Source organism: Netta rufina, assembly GCF_964035555.1.
Source record: "Netta rufina genome assembly, chromosome: 14".
In the NCBI taxonomy this organism is placed as follows: domain Eukaryota; kingdom Metazoa; phylum Chordata; class Aves; order Anseriformes; family Anatidae; genus Netta; species Netta rufina.
The window spans coordinates 5,219,837-5,244,933 of NC_140137.1; the positions used below are offsets into that span (position 1 = coordinate 5,219,837).

General features: G+C 38.1%; 1 protein-coding gene across 6 annotated transcripts in view; it reads left to right on the plus strand.

Annotated features, from left to right (window-relative positions):
* Positions 1-25,097, plus strand: part of TENM2 (teneurin transmembrane protein 2) — a gene marked incomplete at both ends in the record, with an annotated part of 523,490 nt that overhangs the window by 489,707 nt on the left and 8,686 nt on the right. For 5 of the 6 annotated variants that reach the window (XM_084295547.1, XM_084295548.1, XM_084295549.1 and 2 more), the window contains 9 exons: positions 667-934; positions 2,089-2,232; positions 3,803-4,052; positions 7,023-7,043; positions 11,026-11,258; positions 12,790-12,944; positions 13,437-14,311; positions 19,641-19,816; positions 21,413-21,648. In XM_084295547.1, coding sequence (XP_084151673.1) covers positions 667-934; positions 2,089-2,232; positions 3,803-4,052; positions 7,023-7,043; positions 11,026-11,258; positions 12,790-12,944; positions 13,437-14,311; positions 19,641-19,816; positions 21,413-21,648 — 2,358 coding nt within the window. The remainder of the gene's footprint in view (positions 1-666; positions 935-2,088; positions 2,233-3,802; positions 4,053-7,022; positions 7,044-11,025; positions 11,259-12,789; positions 12,945-13,436; positions 14,312-19,640; positions 19,817-21,412; positions 21,649-25,097) is intronic. The other variant, XM_084295551.1, reaches the window with a different exon arrangement.

Genomic DNA, 25,097 nt, shown 5'->3' on the forward strand with positions numbered 1-25,097 from the left:
GTGGTCAGATGCTACTGCTGACCGAAGCACTTGTCACAATCACCATTTGTCCCCTGAAATTGTTATAACAAATACTTCTGTAGGGTTGCATTATTTCTGACAGATATTGAGCTTTCTAATGAAGTCTGTAGGAGGTACCATAAGTTTATCTCACCCAGACACATTAATGTTTGACTACCTTGCACCTTCTCATTATCATACAACTTATCAAGTACATCTGTGTATTTCAGTTGGCAGCTTAGGTGTTTCAAGAGAATTTTGCAGAGGCTTGGTGTATGCTACTGGTCACAGTCTGCTTTCTTACATGTTATTTAGGACAAAGGAAAACTTCACTCGTTTTCACTACTTTATTCAGTATTTACTTCATACAAATTGTTAGTGGAAATTGCAGGTTCTTATAGCTGTGTCTTCTTGTATTCCTCTTGCATATAACTTGCAATAAAACTCTTGTTCTTATTTATGCTTTTGCAGTGGACTCCCTTTAAAATAGAGAGAGATCAAATAACTTTTTGTCCAGAAACAGGAGCTGAGCTCTGTCACTGCACTGATTTGAGGATAGCCATTACCACTAGTAGAAAATCATTTGTTCATAAAAAATATGCAGAGATACTATTCTAAAAAATAAAAAAGCAGTAATGTAAAATGTTTGATCTTTTTCCTATTCAGGTTCTTCATGAAGAAATTGAGATCCCTGGCTCGAGTATAAAGCTCAACTACCTGAGTTCCCGTACTGCTGGATATAAATCTTTACTTAAGATCATCATGACTCAGTCACTTGTGCCACTGAATCTGATCAAAGTTCATTTGATGGTAGCGGTAGAAGGGCATCTGTTTCAAAAATCATTTCAGGCATCTCCCAACTTGGCTTATACATTTATCTGGGACAAAACAGATGCATATGGTCAGAAGGTTTATGGGTTGTCAGATGCTGTAGGTAAGTCAGCATATGCAAGCTCAAAAACTTTTCAAACGCTTGCAATTTTTAGTAAGAAAACTGCAAAGATTTTCTATGGAGAAGCAAATGTACTAAACAGTTCTTTCTTCCACACATAGATTATGCTACAATCTATGCAGCATGTTTCTTTTACATATTTAAAAGATCACATTTAGAGGGTCTACAACCATAGCCGTGTTTCCTGATCAGTAGCTGACTTAGAAATTTTAGACCTGCCAACTGGAAAAACTGGACATAGGGGCTTAGGCAAAATGTGGTACATCGCTGTCTTTATATTCTTTCAGTTAACAAATAAATCTCATATCCAAACTGACTGACATTCTTTGGTGCATGTGGAGTCTCATGCATACTGTTATTCCAGCCTTTTGCAGTGTAATACATTTGAAATAAAGCAGTGTTTATGTAATGCCGTTCAGTCTAGCAGTTTTATGGATATTTTTAGTTCCCTTGTTTATAGATTTTCATTCTAGTGGCTAGGAAAGTGGGTGATCATCACAATATTTTTAAATTTTCAATTTAATTTGAATATCAGAAAATTTTTGATACAACAGTGCTAAAGACTGTGCATTAGAGATGTGCCAATGTGGAAAAAAAAACTTACTTGAATCGTAGTTCTTTTCCATACTTTTCTAAAATCTTTGCTATAGCTTTTCTTTCTTACATTATTGCATAGGATATTGCTTTCCTGAGTAATGCTAACTGTGTGTGTGCTTAAAAACACACAAAATTTTCTCTGCTTCTTGAAATATGGCATGTAAAATGAACACAATAAGTGCTGTGAACATCTGGCAAATTAAGAGTTTGATCTTGTCCTGTTATCTGATAGGAGAATTTTATTATCTTTTTTTAATTATATTTCTCACTCTCCTCTCACCAAACCAGTCACTTCCCAAAGCCAGCTATTCAAAGAAAAGTGATCAGATCCCTGCAGAGTACATATGAATGAAGTTTCAAATTTGTGTCTAGTCAAAGATCTGAATTTAATATTGTAGATGAAAAGAGAGGAATATAATCACTTCATCTTTTTGAGGGGGCAGGGGAACTGGAATGCTGATCCATTTGAATGTGTCCTGGACATTTAATTTAGTGTTTGTTCAGCAAGTATATTAGATTTTATTTTTATTTTTTTTCAGTTTCTGTGGGTTTTGAATATGAGACTTGCCCCAGTCTGATTTTATGGGAGAAGAGGACAGCACTGCTGCAAGGATTTGAACTAGATCCTTCCAATCTAGGAGGATGGTCTTTGGATAAGCATCATGTACTTAATGTCAAGAGTGGTGAGTTAGTTCCACATGTTTTCTGTGCTATATGGAGTTTTGTCTGGGAACACTTTTAATTTACATTATGTTTACCCTTTGAAAAACAAAATTTCTTCACTCTTTTTGTTTCTTCTTTAGTTTTGTAAGGAATGGGACGTGTTTCAGTTGTCAGAAAATTTCTATAGATTTTCAACAGATTTTTTACCCTCCTACAAAACATCAATTTATAAAAGTCTAAATCTTTATCCTCTATTCTGTTGTTCATTCATCTGCTTGTAATTGGTTCCTGTCTTCCTTCCCTGTTCATCTGATCTTAACCACATCCATTCCTGGTTCCTTTTGTTTGACTTTTTCCTTTCTTATTTGAGATAGGGTTTAAAAGGAGTATGTGACTGTGACAAGATACCAATTCTTGTTTGTCTTTTCCTTGTGTTACCTGCTTGGTTTTTCCTCACTTCTCTTTAAGTACCCTAAACTGAATATTCTTGGTCTTCACATTTTATCCAGAGACTCCCAAGGAATTGAATGTTTAACATATATTTCATTTAATTCCTGTAAAGTGTTTTCTATAGCCTTCCCGCTCTTTCTTGCATTAACAGTTGCAGAATATACTGTCACTCAAGAAATCAAAAGCTTCAGAATAGGCAAGATCAAGCTATTTGAACACACTTCAAGTGCTGTGCAGAAAATCAAACACTGCTGAGATGGCCATTTGGATAGAGCATGATATTTGTTGCTGTCATCAGTGATGGCAACAGTACTTGTCCCTGGGGAGCCAGTTGCTTTACATTAGAATCATGCAACTGTATTTCCAAGAGACAATGTGACTAAAAGTTTCTGACCAGATTTCTGCAACCTTTGATGGTGTTGAAATTGGTCACTCTGTCAGAGAATCCACTCCTTTCTTAGAACAGGTATCTACTTTTAGAACAAGTATGTTTAGAAGAGAGAACCTGTCTTAAAAGCATTTTTCTTGAAATCTAATAAAGGTCCTTAACACTAGTTCCCCTTTTGTCTTTCATCAGCAATCCAGAGCAGCCCTTTTAGGAGTTCCATCTTTCTTTCTCCTGTCTTTTCCTTTTCTGCACTGTCCCCTTTTTTTGGCATCTCCATTTGTGTCATGAAGAAAATGAGAAAGACTGGGAGGGGGAAAGAGGAAAGTGAGGTTGGAAGAAAATTCCAAACAAAATGTAACATAAGAAATTGGATTCAATGGATGTGGGTGCACTAACAAGGAACACTTCCTCTCTGCTCTTTCCTTCCTCACTTCCCAGTTATTAAGACAGTCTAATAATTGTGCTAGGCTGGAAGGATGTCTGATGGTAATTTTGAATACCAAAGCACCATGGGTTTAAGTTTGGGTTTGTGTTTGTAGTTGTTTATTTGTGTGTGCTTTAACAGAGAATCCTCATTATACCTTTATTGTTTTCTACTGCAAACCTATTTCACTGTTTTTGCACTGTTAGAGAACCAGTGCTGAAGTCATTTCACTGTTTAGTCCTTAACAGCAGCTGTTGAAAGGAGAACTACCTGAAGTCACCTGTAACAAATGACTGTAATAACCACTTCTCTTCCTGTCTGTTATTAGGTATATTGCACAAAGGCAATGGAGAAAATCAGTTTCTAACTCAACAGCCAGCTGTGATAACCAGCATTATGGGGAATGGGCGCCGAAGAAGCATATCCTGTCCTAGCTGCAATGGTCTTGCAGAAGGAAATAAGCTTTTGGCCCCTGTAGCACTGGCAGTGGGAATCGATGGAAGTCTCTTTGTTGGAGACTTTAACTATATTCGGCGTATCTTCCCATCCAAGAATGTTACTAGTATATTGGAGCTGAGGTAAGAAGTTAATCTTAGCACTTCAAATCTGCAGCCTGTGCTTAAATCAGCCTTTACCATTATTTTTATAATTTTGTAAAACATTGTCACTTTCAACCTATTTCAATTCCAGTGGAGAAATGGGGCACAGAAATGCATAGTTCAAAGTATGTAGCTAATCAGACTAGAGTTAGAGCTAATGAATATAGAGAAGGAATAAAGAGTACAAACTAACTTTAAAAAAAGTACAGTAGTACTTTTTCTTCTTCTTTCCTGGTGGTTATCATTTGATATGATCTCCCTTCATTACTGTACATCATTTAGTTTTGTTTGATAACTACAGAACTGACTGCCCTAAGGTATTGAGCCACAGTGATAAACAAAGAAGTCTTGGGAAATTAGAAGGAAGGTTTTCATATCAGTGATGTAGAAAGACACTTTCCCACTTCCTTCCCGTTCTTGTAAGCTTATTTCTGTAGGTTGGCAAGCGCAGTAAAGGTTGACATACAGAGTCACTTTGTAACATCAGAACTCTTTCCAAGATCATACTTCTATTCCCCCACAAAATATTAAGATTTGGTCACTTAATAGGGAGGGCATGAGTGTAGAGTGTACCACTTCACCCATTTCTGTTTCATCGCCTTTTTTCATTCCTCTAGGAGAGGCAAGAGCTATTGCTTCAAACCATAACTCATGTAACTGTTTTTTATTGTTACTACACTATTGATTATTTGGCAGAAAAATAAGGAAAAACATCTTGCACTGGCTGTCTTCTGATACTTCTGCAGCCCACTCAGGCAAAAGAATAGTGTTCTTGTAAACTGGATGTAGCTGCAGAACACGCTGAGTGAATTTAGGTTATTAGTCTTTTTTTCTTTTTTTCTAATGATATGACCAGTAACCAATTCCTCTGCTTCTACTGTACGGTTAGTTTTTAATTAGCGGGGGGAAATGCAAAATGATTGGGCTGTTAAAGAATGGGAGGCCTAGCTCTATTTCACACCTCTCTTCCATTCATGTCATTCTGTTGATGTCACTGTTGTGAATTCCAATTTATATTAAGAGAAAAGAGATCAGATTCGGGCCAGTTCTACTCGGAGATCCCTCTCTGGCACCTATCCATCAGTCTGCCTCATTATCCAGAGGTTTAAAAAAAAAAGTCAAAATTATCCAGTGTTTCCTGCTGGCAGCTCAGTATAGACCACAGAAGCTAGCTGGTACAGCTGTATGACTTGCTATGAACATTTATATCGGTATACACTATAACTGCTTTACATAGAATATGCCAATGTGTTTTTTTCCCAACTAATTGAGATATGTCTAGCTTTCTAGTAAATAGGACTACAGATATATAGGTGAAGAGAAACATTTCCAAACTAGGATAATTAAAAGGCATTTACATGTACATGTATATCCATCTCACTTCCAAATGCCAGTCACTGACAAAGTTTTGGAGTACATCAGATACTTGAAAATGTTATCTTCAGCTTTATGACGTTACTAGTCTGAGAATTTTGCTTTCTGCCTATGCAAGAAACAACTCAGACTTTTCAGAGTGGGTGAGCAGAAAGGACAGCAGTAAAGATTAAGAAGCCTATCTTCTGTTTCTGCTCTTGTCCATGTTCTCTTTTCTTTTATGAAAGTCTGTTTTCCATAGAGTAGTTTATTTAGCTTCTGCTATGACTATTAGCAATGAACAATGAAGTTATTGTGTTTTGAGTACTGTTGGACAGCTGCAAATGACTTTACACCCAGTTTATTAGGATTCCCAATGATCTTTTCCATATCCTGTTCTCCAAAGGGAATTAGGGCTCAATGCAGCAAACATCACTTATAGAAGTAATTGTGATTCAGTGGACACTTCAAAATAAATATGACTTAAATGATTTAAATCTTCAAACTCTTAACCATTTAAGTATGAATTAGAACGAGTCTTCAGCTACTATCAAATAGCTCATATAATATGCAAATAGGGTTTCCATAACTATTACAGACTAAATGTATCACTTTGTTTAGATTTAACAATGGGTATAATTTGGGTTTTACGTAAGCCAATATAAATCTTTATAAGTCAGAATAAGCCAGCATGCATATTTCCTTTGCACTGTCCTTTCTGAAGGTACTTGATCTGAATGGCTAATAGAAATTCTGGCTCAGAAGTACTTCATGTCACACTTAATGTTGGTATTGGAAGTTTGGGGCTGTGCACTGAGTTCTGCAGCTCAGGAGTCATGCACCTCACTGTTTTATTCAATTTATATTCCTTCAAAGAAAAACACAGTGAAGCCCTGTAGTGTGGAGAATGTATTAATTTACTTCTGGGAAGCAGAGGATGCTTTTCTTTTGGCTTGTGTCTAGACAGAAAACTAGGTATCAATTAATGCTACACATCTCCCATTGCACAGTATCTTACTGCACACTTAAAAGGTATTTTTTTCTTTACCCTAACATTTGTTTTGATTGGCTTAACTAGAATCTACAAAAAATGCTACCAAGTAGCAGCCAAACTTGCCTTAAGCAGTTATTTTAGTGTCTGGGGGAGAAGAAAATAAACTGCGTAATAGAAATTTGTTTAGAAATAGCCTGTTGGAAAACTATTTTGATTAAAGAGGTTTCAACGAGCTGTCTGAGAATATCCTAATCCCAGTGCTTCCCCACTCTCACTTCTGTATTCAGAAAACTGCCACTTTTTCTCCCTCCTAGCCCAGAAGCTACGTATATTTCCATGTGAAAACTCTCTCAGTGGTCCAGAAAGCTTCCTGCAGCATACAGGGGGGTGGGGGATGAGGGAAGGGGTGTCATACTAGGGAACTAGATGCGAGTGGATCACTCTCAGTCGTTCTTCATCCATAAACCAAGTTAAGGCTAGTGCTGAAAAGAGATATCTTCTCCTGTGTCCTTTTGTAAAATAAAACAAATACTATGTTTGCTTTACCATCTATTCTTCAGCTAACTGTTTGTTCTTTTTCCTTCTGTTCCCCTTCTATAAAGAAATAAAGAGTTTAAACATAGGTAAGACACGAGCTCTTTCCCATATAATTTGATATGGTTTGTTTGCTTCATTGTGTTTGCTTTTTGTGTTGTGCTTCTTGTGTACCATTATGTTCTTCATGTACCATATATAGAAACATTTTATGTGCTAATTGTGTGTTATGAATATGATAAGCGTTAGCAATTATGAAATGTAGTCAAAAAGCAACCAAATAAGTTCTGACAGTAATTAGAATTTTCTAGTAGAATGCAAATATAATGAACCCCAAGCTAACTTCTATATAAACAGTTCTCACTGCTGTCTGTAATTGGTCTAAGTGGTTGAGGTAAACTACAACAGCAGTTTTACGAATGCCAGAGAGGTTCACAAAAACACTAACAACTGGAAATAGGTCAAAAATGCATTTTCCGGTCATTAGAGATTTTTCTGAACCCTCTGTCCTATTTTTTATAAGATAGTTTCTATTTTCTTTCATTGAATGCATTTCACAGTCAGCCTATGGGGCTGGTTGTGTGCAACCATTAGATGGAATCACTGTAAGGTTCATAAGAGAGGTGTAACCTTTCTGGATGTTAGGAGAAAAGGGTTTTCCTCTTAGTACTGGGCTTTCTGGATGTGAGCAGCATAGGAAACACTTGTACCTTCCTCCATGTCATACCCTGCCAGGTGGAAAGGGTTGTTCAACCTGCAGAAGATCAAGTGCAAGAACAAGGAGAGCTGCTATAAGCTCTTCCATACTGTTCTGTCCATGACCTCTTTCATTTCTGCCATATAAGTCAGATGCAAAAGCCTGTCTGGAGTAAACAATATAATTTCCTGTTCATAATATATTTTGGTATATGAAGTGTAACTCCACTGGATTTTCTTATCTATATGAATTCATTCACAATTTGCTAATGGTTACTGGTGATGCTGGAGGCTCCTCATTTGCAATTATAAGCATAGTTAATTTTTCAGTTGCTTAGAGATTTGCTCTGGGCAGCTTCTCTTTTTTTTGGTTATATTTCCAGAAAAGCTATTGTTAACACTGTTGATGCATGTATGAGAAGAATAGCAAGCACAAGCTGGTGCTGCCTGCACTTGCTGTCAGGCACCAGGCTTCCTAGCAGACCAGAGTAAGGTTGCAGGTGGTAGCTGCTGCCCTCACCAGGGAGGTTAGAGGAAGAGGCATTATTGGCAGAGGCCTCTGAGCAGTATCAGTGTTATGGAGGATCTTTTAAAGCAAGGTACATTCCTTTATTTTCTGTAATTCAAATAAAGGATTACCATGGCACAGAGAAAAGAGAAGATCTTTAGTTTTTCAGTTGCCAGTTGGAGAACTATTTATTATTCATTTATAAAACACATCTCACTATTTCAGGTAAGAAACTCCTAGATGTTTTTGGAGGCAGTGAATGCACGTTGCCTTCCACTAGTTGTCCTTGTGCCAAAGTCCCTCAGATCTTTTTTGTGGAGAGTCTTCCTCCATCTGTTCCCTTACAGAGCTCAAGAGCAGAAGTAAGTATAACAGGTCAACAGCTCCAGCGGGGTGCTCCCCTGATGGGGAACAGAAGCTAATGACCCACACCCTGGCAAGACTGCCCTGAGTTAGACTGCAGGGAGAAAGACAGGGTGAGCTCCATGGACACGTGTAGGACTGCGTGAGAGAACAGGGAGATAAGTGCATGTTCTACTGTTGTTCTTTACCCTGATTCATACCTTGTTCCACGCCTCAACAGTGGGACTTAGCTGAGGCTAGCTGCAGGCTGAAGGGAAGTAGGGGCACACTCACTTAGGAAGGCAGGCACAGGCTGGCAAACCACATCTGAAAACCCCAGAGACCTTTCCAGTCTCGCAGGGTGGCTGCTGCCCTGTGTCAGGCTGTGCTGGACCTGCAGCGGCAGTGGGGCAGCTCCCACAGGCTCAGTTCAGAGCAGCCCAGACCACCGAGCCAGCAGTACATCTGTGCTCCAGCTTGTACCTGCCTCAATTTGTCCTGATCCCCCAACGTGGGGCTCCACATGTTCCAGAAGAGCCAGGTTAAAAGCACTCAGCAAGGCAACAGAGAAGAGACGCAGCAAGCAGCAGCATTGAAGGTGTGTTGGCTGGTCTGCTGCTGTTGGAAAGCCCTGATGTAAATCTGGGTGTGTTTGCAAAGTGGAGCATGGCACAGCACTACTGTCACGGTGAAGTTGTGTTCTCAAGTGTTAAGGGCAAAGCATAGTGGAAAAAGAGAGAGCAGAAATTCAATACAATGAGTAATGTGCAGGTGTTTGTATGGCTCAGAGACTTGAGAGACTGAAGAAGTAGAAAAAATATTTTTTATATATGGCAAAGAAGATTTAGCTTTGTTTTGGTAGGATGAGAAGGAATGTGAAAAGAGTAGTCTCAGTCTGCTGCTGAGGGTGAGGAGAGGAACTTGGGGAATAAAGAAATTGTGCTCTGATCTCAAGAATGTCACTAGTCTCCCTGTATAACCTTGTCTATACCACTTAACCTCTCTGTGCCTCAGTTTCCTCCTCTGCAAAATGGGTATAATACCCATCTTTTTAAAGTACTTGAGATTCATGCATGAAATAAAACTGCCAAGTATTTTTTTTTGTTTATTGTATTTTTTCATCTCTAATTTCTACACTCCTAGACTTCAGCAGATGGTATTACCTCTGCCTATTTAATTTTGATCAAACAGATCTCCTTCCTACTTTCTACAATTGTAGAACAAATTCTTATTGACCTAAAAATCATGGTATGCCAAAGACTGGCATAGAGGAAGATAACTGTAGAAAGTGATATTTTTTACCTCCTCATTCCTCCAAATCTGGTCTTTACCACATAAATGCAGTTGTCTTTGTGCTGCCAATAATCCATCTGCCGAAAGTGCCCTTACTGTACTTCCAGTGGATCTGATCAAGAAATGGCTTATGTCCATCATAACTTATCTCTGCGTATCCTCACTCTTGGAGATGGGCACTTTTGCCACTTGAAACTAGGAGTGTGGATATTTGGAGGCAAATCTCTCTGGTTACTGGTAAGTAACCTTCATTTTTTTTCTTCCTGTCTTCATTTGTCTTCTATGTTTTGAAACCACCATTGACCTTATTTATGCTCACCCATAGGCTCCAAAGGCTGGAAAATTCAGATCATGCTTAAATTCCAACTAAATTGAGTTAAACTAGCCAGGCAAGATTTTGAAAATATTTCTGCACTGCAGTTCTGTGTATGTGAATGTATATATATCGCCAAGATTGACATTTCTCAATTTGCAGATGATTTGCTAAAGTAGTTCCAAAATGTGACAAGCTGTCAAAAAACATATATTTCATAAGAGAAGTAGCTTTCCATATAAGCACACGTCATAATCTCAAACTGAAGACCAGTTTGTCAGTAACAGAAGGTTTGGAGTTAAAGTCAGACACTTGGGGTCTCTCTGGTTGTAGTTACATAACCATCTTCATCTACCGTAAATGAGATTCTTGATAAGAATGAATAAGAATGAATTTGCTTTAGGAATAAATTTGTTATGCTTCTGCCTTCTATTTATGCAAGACCTCACAAATCTTGTGGCATAATATAAGTAACTCAGAAGCTGATTCTTTGATCTTATTTCTATGACTTCTCCTTTCAAGGGAAGTAATTTAAAAAACAAACAAACAAACAAACATGGGGTGGGGATGGTAACAGTTAGACGTAAGCCAAAGAGAATTGACCTGGCGTGCATCTAAAGGGCTAAAAGAGCTGAAGAGGAAAGTCTGCTGTGTGGCTTTGGCTTATTGGGATCTATTATGCAATGTTTGGTGTAGCAAAGAGAACGAGATTTGGAATGACAATCCTGCTGAAACACTGACCAGTTCCTAATCAGATTAAATCCTCAAACTGTAGTTATACAGATCCCACCTCTGTATGGAAGGTGTCAGACTTTCTTTCCAGATCTCTGTGTGTCTGATGAATATCTAAGCTCTGAAAGCCCGTGAAGTTTTTAGACTGCTCAGCTGGTTCTGTTCTATGCTTTCTTTTTCCCTAAAGCAACAATCCTGCTCATAAATACTATCTGGCCGTGGACCCTGTTTCGGGCTCACTCTATGTATCCGACACCAACAGTCGACGGATATACAGAGTCAAATCCCTCACTGGCACAAAAGACCTAGCTGGTAATTCCGAAGTGGTAGCAGGAACCGGAGAGCAATGCCTGCCCTTTGATGAAGCCAGATGTGGAGATGGAGGGAAAGCAGTGGACGCAACCCTAATGAGCCCTCGAGGTAACGTAGTAAAAGAAGCCAGAGAAAATGACTGTGTGAGGCTAGGCTGGATGTGGAAATAATTATCTGGCAATTAAATCACTACTTGCTTGGTAATTTTTATTCCGTGCTTTAATTACAGTGGATTGGCAAGTGTTCGTGCTTTGTTTAGTTAAAGCAAACTTTATTACCCCAACACTGAATGCTGCAAAAGGAGAGAACAGAACACAAATTAGCAGGGTAACGCTCACTCCAAGAAGCAAACATGTAAACTGGGAATGAAAATACAGTTTGTAATATAGCATATTGGAAGAAAATCTTCCTACTGTGGCATTTTTCTTAGCTTTTATTTTATGTGTTTGCTTTTTCTTCCGATAAGGAGGGAAAAAAATAAAAAAAAAGAATTTTTGCCCTTTTGAGTTCCTAATTTTTAATAATAACAACAACAAAAAAAAAAAGTTATGTAGAGATTTGGGAATGTATTGCTTTTTAAGATTTTTTTTTTTCATCTTAATTGTAAATATGAATTACTCAGGTGTATTGCCAGATGTTTGAAACATCTTTGTGTTTTCTTACACTGGTTGAAGGTAACTAGATAACAGTAAAAGTGAATAAAAATGAGAGGTTCTGTTTCTTTGTATAGGTAATAGTTTCAGTTTATACAAGTACAAAATATGTTCGTGGGACAGCACAGCTTGCATGCTTTAAGATAAGCCTCGTCATTGAAGTTAAGAAGATAAAACTGTAGCTTTGACTGAGCAATGCGATGAATACTGCAACCACTTTAATGCAAAATTTTTAGATGAATATTTTATTTTAGCCCAAGAAATGGGCAGACAACACAGTGCACCAAATTAAAGCAGGCAAGTCAAGTGAGAAAAAGCCTCCCCTTCTTCATGACAGACAGCAGCATCCTTCTGTTCCTCCTTTTGTTTTCTATGCCTTTCCTCTCTGAGGATGTGCAAAGTGAAAGGCATTGAACCTTTTCTTTTTTTTTTTTTCCCTACTAGGTTTGAAACCCTGGTTATTTAAAAACACCAGATATTCTGCCCATATTCATTGTAGCAGGTCAAAGAATTTTAAAACATCCTGGAAGAATGTAATGTCTTATTAATTTTTCAAAACTTTTGAACCAATTCTAAAAGAATTCTAACAGTACCTCACATTTCCAAGATTAAAAATCAGTGGTTTTTTTTTGTTGTTGGTTTTTTTTTTGTTTGTTTTGTATTGTTTTGTTTAATGCATCTATGTGATATTTCATACAGAGTTTATTTTTAGAAATAAGTTGATGCATTCTGCTGACAACTTGGTATGTTTTGGGGATTTGTTTGGTTTTTATTTCCTTAAAGCCCCAAAGGATAAACCTGCCTTGTGCCATTTCTTCAGCAGAAGTACAGCTACTTGGAGGGTTCCAGGACCAGGCTCAGAAGCCAAAGGTACAAGTTGGAAGGCAGGAGAAGTGAACACACTTTACCATCTTGTACACTTGTTAATGAGATTAAGCTACCTTGATGCTAGGAGCTTTGCTGAGGACTGTTTTTCATACTTGCAGGAATCGCAGTGGATAAGTATGGACTCATGTATTTTGTTGATGCCACAATGATTCGAAAAGTGGATCAGAACGGAATTATATCAACTCTGCTGGGCTCCAATGACCTAACTGCCGTTCGACCTCTAAGCTGCGATTCCAGCATGGATGTCAGCCAGGTAGACTCTTGCTGCTTTTTTTCCTGTCAGCATTAGAAGAGATGGGCATCTATTTTGGATGACTGCTTGGCCACTTAAGAAATACATTAGGCATCACAAGATGATAGCATATTTGATTCATTACTGAAATGAGTGAACCATCTTTTTACTGTGGTTAACACAGGTTATTTATGCAACTGTAGAGAAATAAGGTTGAGATAATGGGAGTTATTGTCTTAATTGCCTGTTTTTCTGTAATTATTGTAGAGCTTTCACAATGTAGCATTCATTCTTTGCACAGAAACACAATTAGCGGAAGTTACCACTGCACATAGCTTTAATATTTCCGAAAAAGAAAATAATTGTTTGAAGTAGCTGCAGTTCATGACTTAGTTTCATGATTTACGCTGATAAACCCCTCACTAATTTGCTGTTGTTACACATGGAATTTTAAACACTAGAAGTGTACTTTTCAGTTACGAGTTTTACAGTAATAATTTGTGCAACTCATAGGTACGGCTGGAGTGGCCTACTGATCTCGCTGTCAATCCCATGGACAACTCACTTTATGTCCTAGAGAACAATGTTATTTTACGGATCACAGAAAACCATCAAGTTAGCATTATTGCTGGACGCCCCATGCACTGCCAGGTTCCTGGTATAGACTACTCTCTTAGCAAACTGGCTATTCATTCTGCACTTGAATCAGCCAGTGCCATTGCCATCTCACACACAGGAGTTCTTTACATCAGTGAGACAGATGAAAAAAAAATTAATCGGCTACGCCAGGTAACTACCAATGGAGAAATATGCCTTCTTGCAGGGGCAGCTTCAGACTGTGATTGCAAAAATGATGTCAACTGTAATTGCTATTCTGGGGATGATGGGTATGCCACTGATGCCATCTTAAATTCACCATCTTCCTTAGCTGTGGCCCCAGATGGTACCATCTACATAGCTGATCTTGGAAATATCCGCATTAGGGCTGTCAGTAAAAACAGGCCCATTCTTAATTCTTTTAACCAATATGAAGCTGCATCTCCAGGAGAACAGGAGCTGTATGTCTTCAATGCTGACGGGATTCACCAGTACACTCTCAGCCTTGTTACCGGGGAGTACTTGTACAATTTCACCTATAGCAGCGATAACGATGTCACGGAGGTGATGGACAGCAATGGCAACTCCTTGAAGGTCCGTCGGGATGCCAGTGGAATGCCCCGCCACTTACTGATGCCAGATAATCAGATTGTCACGCTGGCTGTTGGCACTAATGGTGGACTCAAGCTAGTTTCAACGCAGACCCTGGAGCTTGGATTAATGACTTATAACGGGAACAGTGGTCTCTTAGCAACGAAGAGTGATGAAACAGGATGGACAACATTTTATGAGTAAGAATGTTTTTGGATATATTAAGCGTACATTTATTTTTCAAATGGTAGTGATTAGGCCCTGAAGTGATCCTACTGAAATTTGTTGTAGGCTTTTCACTGATGCTGAATAAGGCCTTTGCCTCTCAGTCTAGTACGATGCTAGACGTGATTAAGTGGCTGCTTGATCTCATCAGTTTTGCCATGTTCTTTAGGTGGGTATGGAATCACCTAAATTCCTGCCCATAGTTTGAGGCCAGTGAGGAATTTCGCTCACCTCCAACACGGACTGTGTGTGACATTCAGAAACATGTTTTTGTTTCACCAGCTTGGGCCCCTGTTCTTAGTCACCAGCAAGACCGCAGATAATTCAAATCCAAACCATCCCCCAGCAATCTATTGCTCCTACTGAGTTGCCCATGTCTATAAACCTAAATACAGCGGTTTCCTTTGGAGCTGAAATTATCTTTCTGTTCAGACTCATATATTACTCATGGTTGATAAAATGTTGATTAACTTTACTGATTGTTCATTCTTGAGACAAGTGAGGAAATTACATCCCCAGCTATCTGTCAGACCCCTGTGTAACTTGCATAATTTGTAGATAACCCAAAAGCACATTGGTGTTCATGAGCATATAGATTAAAAAGACAGAATTTCCTCTTTAAATGAAATTCATCAGATGAAGTTCAAAACTATATTAAAAATATAGAAACACTATTCTGGTTTTCTTTAATAGTTAGCTTATTCTTAATAGTCTTATTGCCATTTACTGACCGACCATTTTTTAAAATAGAATCTAAATGGAACATTCAAAATGTATGTATGATGTTTAAATATAAGTCTGGTGTTTTTTTTTTTTTTTTTTTCAGATAGTTAATTAATAATTGCTAAATATCATTTCTCAAGTTACTAGCTAGAAAGGGTAAACAGGGTTTTATATTTAACCTGTATAGGTTTATCTGTAGACTTATCTTTAAGGTTACAGAATAGCGATGATGCACACCTTTTTTAGTTTATTACTGTATTCATCTCGGCCACCACTTTCTTATTTTTTAGAGAAAATATAAATAATGCAGGATTATAAGAAACTGTATTCAGTCTGCTGAATACATCTAAATTAGCATTGCACATCAGTGTTTTCTCCACGATGCCTTTCTTTCCCTTAAAAAGGAAAGCATTGCCCTCTCGTGGCCGTCTTCAGATGTGGCCCTGGGAATGGAACCACTGTTTTTTCATATGGACTGTTGGTAGATTTGTGGTTTTATTTCCTCTTTAATGTTTTAGTAAGAGTATTTCTTTAACACACATTAGTTACAAAAATAATCCAGTTCTGTTATTCCTCTAGTTTATGTGAAACTGCACCCTAAAAATGCTCATGGAATTTAATTTGTACAGAACATCGATGTATGCATGTGTACATGCAGACCAACACATACACTGTTTTAATATATGTGTGTGAAGTTATATAGTGCATGTGTGAAGTTATATGTGCATGCAGCGATGCACAGCAGGAACAGACAAGACTCTTAAATAGTGTAACAGCTAACAGCAGGCTCATATGGGGAAGATATAGGGTTGGTCTGGGGCATGAAGCACACATCTTTGAAGTGGTCCTCAGTGGTATTCCACTTGGCCTTAGGAGCATCCTAAGAGAATGCTATGTTTTTTTTCTTGAATCGGCTTATATTATTATTTTTTTTAAGAGAGGGAGAATAAGTGTGCATGCGCATATATGTGGCTCAGCACCTTGCCCTGCTCTATGGTAGGGCCAAAGCTGCTCTTGCTCCTTTCTGCAATACTGTGGATGAAACTGTCCTGGCTTCTCCCACCTACAAGCCATTGAGCTTGTGTAGTCCACATTTCAAACCTCAAAGACCAGAATGTTAGCAATAAAAAGGTGACATGGGTGCCATAATACTGGACATGGAAAGCGAGTGTTACCACGAGCCTGATGAAGGGATGCAGTCCAGATGTTTGTAGCTCTCTGTGAGCTTTACAAATGCTGAAATGCATCTCATGACTGAACTATGATGTCCATCACATCCCCATGTGCCTGTTCAGTGACGCAGAACGTCTGAGCTGGTTGTGGCCGGCTCAGAGGCGCTGGGCTGTCCAGCACTGTCCGCACATCGCAGGCAGCATCGTCCAGCAGCTCACACACCTACAGGGCCCCGGTGGCTGCTGCTGCGCGTGGGCAGCGTGGGGCAGCTGCTGGCACAGGGACCTGAACCCGCTCTGCCGGGTCTGGGCATGGCAAAGCGGTGTGCTAGGGAGATGGTAGTGGGCACAGGGAGATAGTGTTTTTTTTAAAGTACTAGGATCTTAAAAGGATCCTAGTACTTTTAGGATCCTAGTTTTTTTAAAGTACTAGGATCCATTCACTCCCTAGAATTTTGTTAATAGAAAAAGCTTGCAGTGAAACTGTGCTGTAGCTGGGGTAACAAGAGCTCCATAATTTCAGTGCATCCATCAGATCTGACTCATCTCTCCTGATGCTGTGTCACACTGTGATAGGTAGTAGCTGCTTCTAAAGGAGATACGAGATGTCCCAGACTGATCCGTATATTTTTCTGTTGCCACATTTTCTTTTTTGATTTGTTTAGAATTGGGTTCCTGTTATGAAGAAGAAAGGTATATAAGCATATAATTCCTGTAAAACATTAATATTATTCAGATAAATGACTGTTTTTTGAAGTCTACTGAGCACTTGGTCTCAAGAATACATACATTCAAAAAAACCCTCAATAATGTCACTTCTAAATTACAGAGTACGTAAAAGTTTTGTTTTGTTTTATTATTTTTTTTAATAGGATTTTATTGATGCAATGCATAAAAAAAAAAAAAGCAACACCTTCCTTATACTGCAATCTATATATATAATTGTATTGCAATCTATATATATAATCATTAAGTAATGATTTTTTATGTCTAGCCTATAAACTAAATGGTCTGCGGATCATCATAGAGAGTACTGTTGTTGTCTTATAAACCCTTTTAATCTCTGTCATTTCTCTTTTAAAATAGTGTGACCAGCACTGGGAAAAATGCCCCATGACAGGGGTGGCAAAACACTGGTTTCTAGAAATAGCACTGGAATATTTTCATTTTTCTGTTTCAGTCTCTGTACATACTCATCCATATTTACTCTTAGACAGTCCTTGCACTTTGAACAGAGATTTTCAGTGACTAGCCCACAGCAATCCCCAGGAATTTTTCCTGAGTTAATTAAAAACCCAGCAATGTGAATGAGGAGTTTAAATTAATCTGTCTCGTTTGCATTACCTGAATATATTTGCTGATGGGGAGTTTCACCAGCCATTTTTCTAGATGTTCACCAGGCTCTACATAGTCACTCTGAAACCACTCATCGACTTTTCTAGTTTTGTACTAAATAACAACATCCCTTCTGTAATATTTGACACCAAAGTATTCTCTTCATACCTCTGCTAGTCACTAGGCGTGCCATAGTAGCCCATATACAGACAGGGGGTATCCCATTATTGACCTTTCAGGTTTCTGAAAATCCATTTTTTGTGCTGCTTGTTTTTCCTTGCTAGGTGGATGTTTGGCTGGATCAAGTTCTCCCCTCATCTATGCCTTATGCATACTTTGCAGTACCTTTTTTATGGATCCTTTTACATAGACTTAACCAAAAAACCTTTCATAGATTATCTAAATGTATTATCTTTTATCCAGTATCTTGTTGATATGGTAAAACATATGTATGTATATATATATATTTATATATATATGTATTTATGTTCTAATGGGTAGAAGCTTGTGACTTTTATTAAGAAAAATCATGCTGCTTAATCTTTATTTGATCCTGAACTGCTTAAATGAACACACTATATTATTGGTTCCTTCTAGGTCGCATGATGCTTTGTTTTATTGATTTACTTCTTTGCCTAATGCTTCCGTTGGTTCTGGTAAGACTTGTTGCTCCACAGGTGATTTTTTTCCTTCCTCCTCCATAGTCAGTTGAATGGGTGCAGCCATTTGCAATGGATTTGAAAGGCATATTTTATATTTGTGTTAACTCAGGAGCCTATTTTGTATATTAATTGTGGAGATATGCTGTACAGTTCAGGTGGCCTGCTTTGAGGTTTCTGAATGATTTAATTGTAAAAAATCATGTTGAAAGCACTGGCATTTTTTCTTTTTTACAGCTAAACACAGACCTACAAAGAAATCATCTAGCTTCGTAATACTAAATGTATCACTCTTCTCTTCTGTTACTCTCAGGCAGTGCAAAGGATTTACCAGTTCTCTTCCAGGCTTCTCAATCATTGGATTTCTACACTGGAAGGATGACCAGTTGGTTTCAGTCTCTACCTAAACTTTTCCCTTTATCTACACAGGACATTTTTTCCTTGTCTTTCTGCTGTGTGCTTTGGTAGCGGCTGGGTGAGAGACTCTTGCGCAAGTAGAGTATTGCAGCAACTAGAGGAATACTGATTTTGTGTTTCAGGTCCCCTTTTCTTGCCCTTAAATCCAAAGGATTGCTTCTTTAGCATATGTATGCACAAAAATATAGCATATGAAAGGAAAGGGAGAAATGGTATGATTTGATTCCAGGGAGCATTCCTACTTTGCCCCCTCCCCAGGCATTATAACTCTAAATAAATCTAGTGGCTGCTGTAAGGATCAATAAACTCATGGAGAGCCCTCTTACTTTTTATTATTACTATTATTATTATTATTTATTTTTATGCTTCTGGAGCACTTAATTAATCTTATAAGGTATATTTTGACTGCTGCCCTTTGTGCAGCTCCAACCTGTCCTGTTCTTTAACTTCTCATTCTTAATTTTTATGAGCAAAAGATTCACCCAAAAATGCAGTGCAAGTGCCACAGATAAGATCTAAATGAAATGATTATGTTCTCAAGCTGATGTCTCTTATGGCAAATTTATTCCTTGATATGTCATTTAAAATTCTACTTAGTAGTTTTCACTAAGTATGCAGTTGCAAATGTGCAGTGTACGCAATTGTATATTGTAGTATCCATAACAATGCCACTTCTGTAGAGTGAAATGCAACAAATAAGCTATAGATGAATTTACTAACTGTAACTGAGCCACATATCACTCTGTATATCCATAATAATCAATTTTAAAAGAGACTAGCCTGAATTTACACTCATGTAGCTGAGATCAGTATCTCTAAAATTAATATTTCATTATCATAGATTCTTTCAACAACAGAGAAATAGTTATGGCCAAAATGTTTTTGAAAATCTGTTTCATTCTGTATTTTTGCAAAAATTTGGTGCATTATTAATACATTGGGTATTGAAATGAACATATATCCTCATGCTTTTTTGCTCTTACTAACTTTTCTATTAGCTATGATCATGAAGGGCGCCTGACCAATGTAACACGTCCCACTGGAGTGGTAACTAGCCTTCATCGAGAAATGGAAAAGTCTATTACCATCGACATTGAGAATTCTAATCGGGATGATGATGTCACGGTCATCACAAATCTCTCCTCTGTGGAGGCTTCCTATACAGTTGTTCAAGGTACCAAAGTGCACTTCTCAGCACATCTCCTAACCACACACACAATTTGAGAAAGCAATTCTCAAAAGATTTGTGTCATAAGTACAGTCATGAGCAGGGGAAAAAGTATAAGGTTTGCAAGACAAACTCTCATAAAGCTCATTCCTAAAATGACAGGTCTTCAGGACAGGTAAGAGACATTTCACAATCATACTTTGCTTCAAATATGTGTGGTCATTATCTGCTGATGAAAGTTAGTCCTGCTGTTACCTCTTGTATCAGGTTCACTTTACCCACTCACATATTTCTCTGTACTTCACTGCAAAATTGGTTCTGACTTCACTGCCACAAAGATGCGGTCTGACTGATGAATGTTGGCTATCTGTGTAAAAGCCCTTGTGGGGAAACAGGCTCAGGTACTTTTTATTATTAGACATAAATCTTCCAAATTTTTAGACTACCATTAAGTAAAATGTAAAACAGCACCAGCGGATGATCTTGTGCCATAATTAGCACATCAGAGAACAGCGTGACAGCCCCATCATGTCAGAAGAGATTATCAACAAAATGGTGAAATGTTTATGTAGAGCTTTCCAGCACCCACCCACTGTTTCTGATGAAGCAAAAGCAATCACAGTTATCACAGATAGACCAAAAGAAGTTTGGTGAATGACGAGGATTTTTTAATTAAGATATAATGTCACTGGAATAAGAATATCATCACTGAACAATAGTGTCTTCCTGACGTAAATGTCAACATTTATACATTATTATACCGTGACATGCATGGTTACAAAGACTTTATTTCTCTTATACCGGTTGATTAATTATGTAGATGCTGTCCTATTGTCAGACAAATATTGATGCTTTGGTGACAGCTGCACACTATAACCCTCCATCCTGACTGTCTTAGAATAGACATCACCGTGTCAGAGTTGAGAGAATAGCACTGCTGTAAAAGTACTGGATTATTTTTATAACTTTTCTCAGAAAGCAAAAAGGCCAGGTGTGTGATTGGCTAGGACAGTTCTTGTGTGGCAGAATGAAGAATGACAAATAGGGGACTGTGGCTGCCAGCCTGTATTGTTGGAGCCTCGTACCTTGAGGATTTAAAGCTAAACTGATTCTGTTCAAAGCACCTCCTTGGAGACAGTTTCTAAACAGAGACAGAAAAAGAAGAGGAGCTTACTTGTTCACACCCATAAAGAGTCCAACAGTTGTGTGGAGTCTTTTGTTTGTTTGTTTTCTTTTCTTTTTATCCTAGAATTTAATGTTTTGTTGTTTATCCAGCAGTTCAGTTTTCAGGACTTTTTGTTCATATTAGAAATAAATTACATGGTTGAAATATATCACTGTGCATTTTGATTCATAATTAAGACTAAAGGAAAAACGTAATGAAATAAACATAGTATCTCTCTGCAGGCTCACTGTTACACTACTGTTCTTTACATGAATCAGCAACATCTGTAATTTCCACCATAGTACCACGTAAGTGGTAATTGCAGGCTGACTTCATTTAACATCAACAGGAGTGCAATAAAAAAACAATCAAATTAAGCTATGTGTTTTCTTTATGACTGGAGTAGCTAAATTATTTTCTTTTCATTATTGCTGTAGATCAAGTGAGGAACAGCTACCAGCTCTGTAATAATGGTACTTTGAGAGTGATGTATGCCAATGGCATGAGCATTAGCTTTCACAGTGAACCTCATGTCCTGGCCGGGACTGTAACTCCCACCATAGGACGATGTAACATTTCTCTACCAATGGAAAATGGTTTGAACTCAATTGAATGGCGTCTGAGGAAAGAACAGATTAAAGGCAAAGTGACTGTGTTTGGAAGGAAGCTCAGGGTAAGTAGAATTATTGTAGTGGCAACATTACAATAATGGTCTTTTCTTCTGTGGGCAGACAACTTTCCATTTAGAAGAACACGTCTTTTCTATTTTTATTTCTTGAAAATGTGCAGCTCTCAGATTGTCTTTGGTGTGAGAACCATTTCTTTGTTTGAGAGGCCAGTTAAGTACATGGGATCACCTTCTGTAATAAACTGTAGAATTTTCATTACTAAAAGCATTCCAAAAGAGGTTGGTAAAAATACCCAGAATATTGCTGCAAGTGAGGAAAAAAAAATCTAGCCAGTCATTTGTAAAAATTCTAGGGCACACTTTACACAGTTAGTCTGTGAAGCCAGCACTATTACTGTTGGAGCAGTTACATTCTGCTTCCCTAAAATCCCCTTACAGTTTCATTAAGACAGGCATATTGTGTTGATTCCCTTTCCTAAGTGGCATGATTGGAAAGTAATTGCCAGAATTACAACGTCATAAGCATAGGCAATGAAAGACACTCTGGTCATGTAATCCATCCCCTGCCAAATGAAAGATCTGCTGCATCCAGATTAATCCCATACTCTGCTCATCTAGTTTGTATTTCACACCTTAAATACCCAAACTTTCTCTGGTTTCTTCAGCATGTATAGTTTTGAAAGGGTTTTGAGATACTGGGCAGAAAGAAAAAAAATGTAGCGCTGATCCAAATCCGGGTTCTTCTAAATAATTCTTTAATGTCATTGGTCATGAGATACAGTTCAAGATGTGTTCAAGATGACCGCATTAAACACAATACATGTATATGTAGCCAACTACTCAGTAATTTACAAAAATTAATTAGACTAGGATGTTAAATTTTGATATTTCCTATTGCTTAACATCCAGTTCACAGTCTTGAACTAACAAGTCTTTCCTTATTTTCACAAATCCTCAGAATGTGCATGTATTTGTGAGAGAGGGAAGATTAGACGAAAAATGGAATAAGATTAGCAGCTAATCCTTAATGGCTAAATTTCATGGCTGTGTAATTGATTTTTGATGTGTTGACCTGCAGAAATTGACTGTAAGTAGAAAATAGATCAGCTCTGCATTTTGACTAGGTGTTCAAAATAAAAATAAATAGGACCTTAAAATGAAACTGCTGTAATCCTAACTCTCAATACTAAAAATTTAATAGAGGTACTTGTGGTAATTAGCTGAAGTTAAACACGTCTTAGAGCTGAAACCTCGCTTGAGATGGATTTTCTTGCATCATGTTTATGCAAATCAAAACACCGCTTTATCTAGCAACACCTCAACATTTAATTGTCTGGTGTTAGTTCCTGTAACAATAATCACATATCCATTTAGCTCTTTTAAATGAAAATCACTATGAGATTATAACAGGTTGAGTGGACTGAAAATGAAATTTGAAAATGAGGGAGAAAGCACAGAATTTATTTGCATCTCATTTTTATTCTAATTCATCTTTATAAATTGTTTAGTGAATGAAATAGAGCAACTGTGCTGGAAAATCAGGGGGAGCAGGGTGTAGGCAGGGCAGCCGTGGCACCTATCGTACAGACGGGGAAGGGCTGCTGCAGAGCACACAGTGTCAGGAAGACCAAAGGGAGGGTGTGTGGAGCCATCGCCTGAATCCCAAATTCAGGATGAGCTATTAGTGAAAGGTGTTATTATGTGGAACTCATCACTTAGAGAACTTAGTGTTAATTTTCATTCTTGGATTTATTCGTATGTGTTGGCAGAGCTGAAAGTGAAGTACAGGTGGAAGAACAGACTCTTCAACTGGGTTGAAGATGATAGAGCCTTATATGATAGTTTCTTCATATTTTGGTCCCATTTCTTATAAGTATCAGACACACAAACGGAAGTGGGAACAAACATGGACCTCCTCCAGCCGCGTGCATCAGGCACAAAGTCACACAAGCTTAACAAACGCAATGTGTTTGAATAGGGGCAGACCATGAAAGTGGTTGTACCAAGTAACTTGCACAATGACTGCATGTCCCTGAAGGCTTTGAACCCTTTTTGCTCCGAGACCCTTTTCTCCAGGTCGTGCTGTCACCTGTGCTTCCCCAGATACACACACCTGGAGGCGGTCGGGCTGTACCTGCAGGGCTCTGTGGACATGCCTGGGTGGGCTTGGGTAGCCTGGAAGGGGAGAGCTGTACCTCCCCTTTACATCAGCCAACTCACTGCCCCCTAATATTTTATGTGCCCCACGTCTAATGTCTTGCTAATATTTTCAGATAAAGTCTAGATAATTTCATTCAGAAGAGGTTTTGATACACTGCAACTCTAGGGATTTTTGTTGCAGGACCTCTTACCGACGCACAGAAGGGCTCTTCCCTATTGGGACTTGTTCAGCGGCAGTGAAAGGAAGAATCAGATGTGCATGCAGATAGCAGAACAAAAGAGAAATGGCTTGTTAGATAATCTTCAGTCATGATATTTGCCATAGTGTTATTAGTGTTCCCAAGAAGAGTGGGAGTTTGTCATTTTGTTTGGGTTTCTATATAATTAATATGACACTACAATTACACTCTGTGGTTTTACTTATTTTACAATGAAAATGAAGTTACTGAGTTACCCGGGCGGGTGCTTCTTTATTCTTTAAGTGATGTTTATCTATGTGCATAGCTCTTTTTCTATGTAATCATTTCAAAAACTAATACTTTAGTTATCGAAGGGGAAAAAAAAATAACCTTTATAACATCTTTGGGAAGAGGGAGGATACCTGGAATCTGACTTTCCTACATGCAGATTAGTTATACCTTCTGTGCTGGAGGGAAGAAAGGGAGGAATCCACAGAAAACCCAACTGCTTTATGAAGCTTCAGAAATTTAAAATAAAAGGCTAGAATTTGACTCTCAATGTTTCTGAAAGACTGGAGGAGAAAAAAAAATAAAATAAAACACCTCTGCCTATCCACAGAAGATCAGAATCTTTCCATCATAGGCTAGTCTTTTATTTTAATGTGACAGCTAAGTGTTTTTGCGGAGCTTTCTCCTGCTTCCCCAAGACCTCTATGAAGGAAAGAATTTGCCTTGTCTCTGTCATAAGGATCGATCTCTCATTTACAAAGGTAAATGGTTGAGAAAGTATTGATGTTGAGTTGCTTTCCATAGCTTTGTTTCCATTAAAATGGGAGAGCAGAATATGATTTATTTTGCCAAGATGTTTTTAAAAAAGATGCCCTGTCTTTGCTTTGACTCACAGGAGAAGTTGGTGCTGGAAAAACCTTTGGGAAAACCTACAGAAAAAAAGCTTTTCCTAATGATTGCCGATGAGGAAATGCAAACTGCTAAAGAGCTAAATTTTATTAATGGAAAAAATGAGGATAATGAGCGATAATTTGAAATAATTACTTCTTTACAAACACAAAATTGTATTAATTTTAAATTTGCTTTCAGTATAACTGAATTACTACAGAGTAGGTTGGGATGGGAATTGGGTTTACCCCTGCCAGT